At 38.6% G+C, this 7,789-nt stretch overlaps 1 protein-coding gene across 1 annotated transcript; it reads left to right on the top strand.

Annotated features, from left to right (window-relative positions):
- Positions 1 to 3,845: 3,845 nt before the first annotated feature.
- LOC308321255 (somatostatin-2-like) lies at positions 3,846 to 5,987 on the top strand (the record flags this gene model as incomplete). Its single annotated transcript, XM_080772094.1, has 2 exons — positions 3,846 to 4,013; positions 5,754 to 5,987. The coding sequence occupies 2 exons, from the start codon at positions 3,846 to 3,848 to the stop codon at positions 5,985 to 5,987; spliced, it is 402 nt and encodes a 133-aa protein (XP_080628220.1).
- Positions 5,988 to 7,789: the final 1,802 nt, after the last annotated feature.

The raw sequence follows: 7,789 nt of genomic DNA on the forward strand, positions 1-7,789 counted from the left end.
ATCTTTAGATATATATGCTTTGCACAAATTATCCAGGACGTATCATGATATCACAAGCCCTTCAACCTCAGCCTCTCAAAAATAATAGTCATGTCAAATGTCGTTGCTTATAGCCTTTGAAAAAAGATGATTCATGCGTTCTTATTTATTTATTGTACTTTCGGTTTTTTGCTGAAATGACCGTACGTCAATTGCATCACAGCCTCTATGCCAATACAATACAATGACATGTGTCTTGTCATAAATACGGTAGCACATTTCACGTGACCTTTACTTTGACATGGACAGGTAACGAGATCTTCAAGCCAACACACCCTATATATACTTTCGAATAATTCAATTCAATCTTTATTGCAGACTCAGGGGAATCCATATCACAGTAAAAAAAACTACAATATAATAGATGCAAAGATGAATATAGAAAGAAATATACGATAAAAAGAGTTCCATGTTCAGTTTCGAACATACAGACAGGTTCGCCAATGGTTCCACAGTCTGGACGGAGGAGAACCTGACAGAACTACGTACCGGGTTAGTAATGACATCAATGACGTAATTTACTGACTCAGATACCCTACACATAAATCTATACATTGCGTAGCACAGCAGCGCAGGTGACCAACACTGACAAACATCTGGCTTGCACTGGAGCTAATAAGATTAACGGCTATTCTTTTTGGCAAGCAACACCGTTGTGCGATACATAAATTGAGCTTAAGTGAGCAACAAAGTCAGACTTCTGCTTTGATATTGTAATATTGACGCAACATAAAACTCCAAAGATTTTTTTTTTTTTTCAGGTATTATAGATCAATGTTTTTTTTTTTTTTGGCAGCTAAACTTTATTGCAAATTGCAAATATTGCAAACAAGATAATTATCCAAACCATTACATTACTCAAAGTGAGGCTTGCAAGTAAATAGGATGTGGAGGTATTGATACAAATTTGTATCCAGCAACTGTGTATAAGGTCTGGTTTAGTCAGTCTTTCAAAGATGAATGAACACATTGATGTCAGACTTTTCAATCTATTTTCACTCACAAGAAGTACTAGATAATCTGTTTCTACTCCAAACATGACAGGTGACTAGAAGTCAACGGTATAGGATCATGTAGGTGAAGATTGTTATTGTTGTTAAAGGAATGTGTCTGGCAGCAGACAAACGGAGGGTATATCTTTGTGTAATAAGTGTGATCATGTAACACAAATGATGGACAATGCAGGATGTATCGCAGGACGGCCTGCATGGTACTGAGTTAGCTGGTCGTCCTGGAAGGTTCCTCTGAATAGACACTGTTATTCAAATGATTTGCTACAGTCTTTATAATTGTTCTTTAAGTATTTATTATCTATGTAGTGGGTCGCACTACTAGTATCGTCTGGTTTGGTTGTATAAGTAACGTTTAGTTTAACAAAGCTCTACAATTCTAGCACGCCATGCTTTGTTTTAACCCTGACTGGAAATAAGAATTCAAGCTATTAACTCTCATTTATGTATTCTCAAGACAAAGTTAGCCTGAGGTGGGTTACATAATACTGTACTGTAGCTTTGTGGAGATGTGACATACTGTGTTGCATTATGGTTTAATTTTGAGACTGTTTGTTTTAAAACAATATAATTGGCTCATAATTCTCCTATCTCTGTGGTAACCGCTGTTTACTGTCTGTCTGTCTGTCTGTCTGTCTGCCTGCTGTTACCCTGGCTTGCAAACTGTGCCTTCTAACATTATTTTACATTCTTTATACAAAAATAGTTGGTTTGGTTTGTTGTGACAAATGTTTTTTTTATTAAGTTCAAATGTTTCACTGCTGATTAATAAAATATATTTCTGTTGACTGATAAAAGATGTGTGTCCCCACACTATATTATTACACAATGTAAAAACTTGGAATTGTTAAGTTTGTCTTTATTAAACAAAAGTGTTCTGAAGATACGTATGACTGTATTAGACTATCACAGTGGTTCCTTAAACCTTGTAGCTCAAAACCACAAAGAGAAAATGTATGTTGAAAATAGCTGATCAAGACTATAATATAAGCTCACAATGTAGTTGTAGATCTGCTATGTTCACTATACTTCTTCAACGTTTTTATTAATTTATTTCTTACACTCATACTGTAGACATACATTAATAGATTTCGATCGACATTGCTCAAATTTAAAAATTGATGAAAATCTGTAGAATCTTTTTTTCTTCAATTGTTTTCTTTTTCTTTTAATTATTATAAAAAAAAATTACAATACAACAGCCCGACAGGCTGACACAGAACAACACAAAATGTGAAAATAAAAAGGGAGGGAGGGAGGCTATGCTATCCATACAGTACAATACACAAATAGAGTATATATACAGTATAATAACAATGTATTAAAAATCCATTCTGGGCGGGAACCCCTTTTGGTGTTTTAACTAAGCATTATGTTATACTTTAGCTATTGAAAAATAGCAGATCTACAAGCTCTACGAGCTTGTAGGTCTGCTATTTTTTAAAATATATTCTTTCAGAAGACTTTTTTTTTTTAATTTTGACGTCAGGCCTAAATTCGTTAACAATTAAAGACATTCTAGTAAACTGCGGGCGAGGTGGTGGTGGTGTGTGTGTGTGTGTGTGTGTGTGTGTGTGTGTGTGTGTGTGACTGTGTGTGTAGGGGGGGGGGGGGTATTTAGGCTGCCCCAACCCAGTGTTTGGCGACCACAGGACGCTCATGTTAGTCACGGTGAAACGGAAGGCATGTTGCACTAAATGTTTCTGTCTCTGTGTGCTCGACGATAATGACTTTATGGCCTTCCTAATGGAGCTTCCATTTAAAATACATCAGACCTAATTACACGCACACACGTCGCACACGTCACACACGTTAAATGAACTATAACAACCCGTTAAAACAGTCAGAGACATTCCATCGTCACTATACAGAGACATGCATAAGTCCCATGCTGTCAGTCAAACATCATGGCATCATGTGACCAGCTGTGGACGTACGGTCTTTAAAAGGAGAAGACCCTGCACATACAGAAAACCACCTCATCTCTGACTGACCTGACTCAGACCAGATCATCTCTGAATCTCATCTAGACCTGCAAAGAAAGCTCCATCTAGAATAAAAAACAACACAACAGCTGTGAGTACAACACCTTAACTCTCTCTCTCTCTCTCTCTCTTGAATGGAATTTGTTTGTTTTTATTTTTATTTTTCGGTGCACAGGTGGGTCATGTCGGGCATCACAGCACATTTCGTCATTGTTACAGGTCATTTATTACATTTCTATTTCATGGTATAACAGGTCTTAACGGTATAACAGACCATGGTGACATTGATCAATAATAAAAAAGCTTCTAATATATTACTTATGACCCAAAATCTATAAATCTCACACTATTAAAGGCAACCGGCCGGTTCCATGCCTTGATGCCGTCGGTCGTAATGACATATTTTACGCTTGCTGAAAATAGCCGATCTACAAGCTCACAACGCCTCGCGCTGCGACGGCATTTGCAAGTGTTAAATGTCTTCTACTGGATCTCTTGTCCACACTAGTCCCTTCCTAACATCTTAGTCTATTTGTTGATGAAATTGTCAGTATATTTAGTCTTATAGTTTTTAGTCATCATAGCTTAGCTTTCATTTAGTTTCCATTAAGTTTTCGTCAGTTTTTTTCGTCTTATAGTTTTAGTCGACAAAATCAACACTGGTTATAGTTATTAATGTTATCCTCCTTCATACAGACTATGCAGTAAATCAACACTGGTTATAGTTATTAACGTTATCCTCCTTCATACAGACTATGCAGTAAATCAACACTGGTTATAGTTATTAATGTTATCCTCCTTCATACAGACTATGCAGTCAGTCCCCACTTCCAGAGTCCTGCTGGTGGTCGCGCTCATCGTGGTGATCTCGAGCCCCGCCCCCGCCACGTCTCAACCTCTGAACCATGAGCAGCTCCAACCTCTACTGCGGCAGCAGCCATTACTGCAGAGAACACGCTCCGTCGCTCTGCTTCCTCAGGTCAGATATACATTCACAGAGAACACGCTCCCTCGCTCTGCTTCCTCAGGTCAGACATACATTCACAGAGAACACGCTCCCTCGCTCTGCTTCCTCAGGTCAGACATACATTCACAGAGAACACGCTCCCTCGCTCTGCTTCCTCAGGTCAGACATACATTCACAGAGAACACGCTCCATCGCTCTGCTTCCTCAGGTCAGACATACATTCACAGAGAACACGCTCCCTCGCCCTGCTTCCTCAGGTCAGATATACATTCACAGAGAACACGCTCCTGCTTCCTCAGGTCAGATATACATTCACAGAGAACACGCTCCGTCGCTCTGCTTCCTCAGGTCAGATATACATTCACAGAGAACACGCTCCTGCTTCCTCAGGTCAGATATACATTCACAGAGAACACGCTCCTGCTTCCTCAGGTCAGATATACATTCACAGAGAACACGCTCCGTCGCTCTGCTTCCTCAGGTCAGATATACATTCACAGAGAACACGCTCCTGCTTCCTCAGGTCAGATATACATTCACAGAGAACACGCTCCGTCGCTCTGCTTCCTCAGGTCAGACATACATTCACAGAGAACACGCTCCGTCGCTCTGCTTCCTCAGGTCAGACATACATTCACAGACGGTGGTTATTCCCCCAACGTGACCCATAAAGGCTCATACATAGTCTGGATTTTAGGTGATGGGGTGACCACCGCTCCGGTGGTGAACTGACCACCGGAGCGGTGGTTTGCTCTTCACCGCGGCTCAGTGACGTCATGTTGTAGTTTTGGGTGAAGCGGTGGTCACCCCATCACCTAAAATCCAGACTATGTATAGGCCTTAAGACTATAGAGAGAGATCAGACATAATTGCACCGTTGTGACCCAAACTATACAGTATACTGATAAAAATAGCAGATCTACAAGCGCGCAAGTTTCGAGCTATATAGATCAGCTATATAGACCGATTCACAAAGGGTTTCCTGGATGCGGCCATTTACTGAGGTGTACCATTAAGCACAGCAGCACTGATTAGCTACACCTGGCCTATATACGGAGCACCTGCTCCATGGATTACACCTCAGTAATGGCTGCTCCATGGATTACACCTCAGTAATGGCTGCTCCATGGATTACACCTCAGTAATGGCTGCTCCATGGATTACACCTCAGTAATGGCCGCGCCCAGGGCACCCCTCTGTGAATCGCTCTATACAGTATACTTCTTGATTATTATTATTTTTTATTTGTAGAATTTCTCAAATCTTTTTTTGTTTGTATGTTTGTATGTTTTAAAATGTATAGTTTTTTCTTTTTCTTTTTTTACATTATTTTAAATAAAAATAATCTTTGATATTGAATGTGGGAAAATAAAATGGGTCATGATGACCCCTAGAAATTGGCCCGTGACCCACAACCTAACCTCGGGTTACTTCAGTAACCTCAGTTAGATAAGTGACTCGAGAAGGGGTCATATATGAGTCGTGTGTCTGTGTGTGTGTGTGTGTGTGTGTGTGTGTGTGTGTGTGTGTGTGTGTGTGTGTGCGTGCGCGTGTGTGTGCGTGAGTGTGTGTGTGTGTGTGTGTGTGTGTGTGTGTGTGTGTGTGTGTGTGTGTGTGTGTGTGTGTGTGTGTGTGTGTGTGTGTGTGTGTGTGTGTGTCTGTGTGTGTGTGTGTGTGTGTGTGTCTGTACGTGTGTGTGTGTGTGTGTGTGTGTGTGTGTGTGTGTCTGTGTGTGTGTGTGCGTGCGTGTAGGAATGGAGGAAGCGTGCTGTAGAAGACCTGCTGTCCCAGCTCTCGTCGCCAGGGGGCGATGCTGCTCAACGTGAAGCAGTAGAGCTGGTTGCCCGGGCAACGGGCGAGGGGGAGGCGGTCTCTGTGGTGACAGAAGTGGAGGGAGGCGTGGCTAAAGAGCGCTCGGTTGATTCGCCCCGAGAGAGGAAGGCTGGATGTAAAAACTTCTACTGGAAAGGATTCACCTCCTGTTGATGGTATACCACAGTTAATAATCACTATGATTATTATTGATAATGTAATATATTATAAGAAATTAAACGGAAAAAAATAAACATTTGACTTAGTTTCCAGTTAGTTATTTTCCACACTCGAGGGCTCTATCTTCATCCCTAAACTTCTTTGCCATTTTTTTTACTATTTTGAAAAACATTTTAAAATAGTTCAACTATAGCCGATCTACATCGACACGTGGTGATAAACGATTTAAACGTTTTTTTCAAAATAGTAAAAAAAAAAGGCAAATAAGTTCATGGATAAGGGGTAAGGGGTAAGGGATAAGGGGTAAGGGGTGGCGCTAGAGATAGCCCTATATAGTCATTTCCTATTTCTGTAGAAAACAAAAAAAAAGGCCGGGGCATGCTCAGCCTTTAGAATGCAGTTAGCCGGGCGGGTGCACGGCTTATACGAAGAGAAGAGAGTTGTGTAGCCAGCGCCTGTAGACACGCTGAGGAAGGCTTGATGCTGGAAGTACCAAAGGGACTTCCTATTTATTTTCTTTTTTATATATATATATATATATATATATATATATATATATATATATATATTTCTTTATTCAGGGGGATGTACAAGGTTAGTTTTACATCATTATTGTTATTGGTGACATTCCCCGTTTTTTTTTTTTTTGTGCAACCCTTCCCCTTAGGTTGGGCAGAGTGACCAAGAGTGGTCACGCTTGCCCAGCCTACCCTCCCGTTCACCCTCCCATGGGTCGTAGGGGAGGCAAAACATAAGAAATTAAAAATAAATTTAAATACAACAAAATAAGGAAACGTAAATAGTAAAGTAAGTAAGATAAACAAAAGAGGAAACAAATGAATAAAAAGAAACAAAAAGAAAAGAGAAACGTGAACAAACAGAGAATAAAATACAAACATTTACCAAATAGACATTGGTATAATATAGCCTATATTATAAAATAGACAAATAGACATTGGTATAATATAGCCTATATTATAAAATAGACAAATAGACATTGGTATAATATAGCCTATATTATAAAATAGACAAATAGACATTGGTATAATATAGCCTATATTATAAAATAGACAAATAGACATTGGTATAATATAGCCTATATTATAAAATAGACAAATAGACATTGGTATAATATAGCCTATATTATAAAATAGACAAATAGACATTGGTATAATATAGCCTATATTATAAAATAGACAAATAGACATTGGTATAATATAGCCTATATTATAAAATAGACAAATAGACATTGGTATAATATAGCCTATATTATAAAATAGACAAATAGACATTGGTATAATATAGCCTATATTATAAAATAGACAAATAGACATTGGTATAATATAGCCTATATTATAAAATAGACAAATAGACATTGGTATAATATAGCCTATATTATAAAATAGACAAATAGACATTGGTATAATATAGCCTATATTATAAAATAGACAAATAGACATTGGTATAATATAGCCTATATTATAAAATAGACAAATAGACATTGGTATAATATAGCCTATATTATAAAATAGACAAATAGACATTGGTATAATATAGCCTATAATATAAAATAGACATATATAATATAGCCTATATTATAAAATAGACATATATAATATAGCCTATATTAAAGGGACTCCCTGTTTCTGACCGGCGGTTGTTGTTTCTCCTCTAGTTGACCAATCACCAATCAACCAATCACAGACGGTGGCCTGTATACCTGACCAAGTCAACCACCAATCAGCATGGAGCTCTTTGTGTGGCAGCTGTCTTTATTGTCCAATAAAAAAAATCAA

This window comes from Protomyctophum bolini (assembly GCF_963924005.1).
Source record: "Protomyctophum bolini genome assembly, chromosome: 9".
Lineage (NCBI taxonomy): Eukaryota > Metazoa > Chordata > Actinopteri > Myctophiformes > Myctophidae > Protomyctophum > Protomyctophum bolini.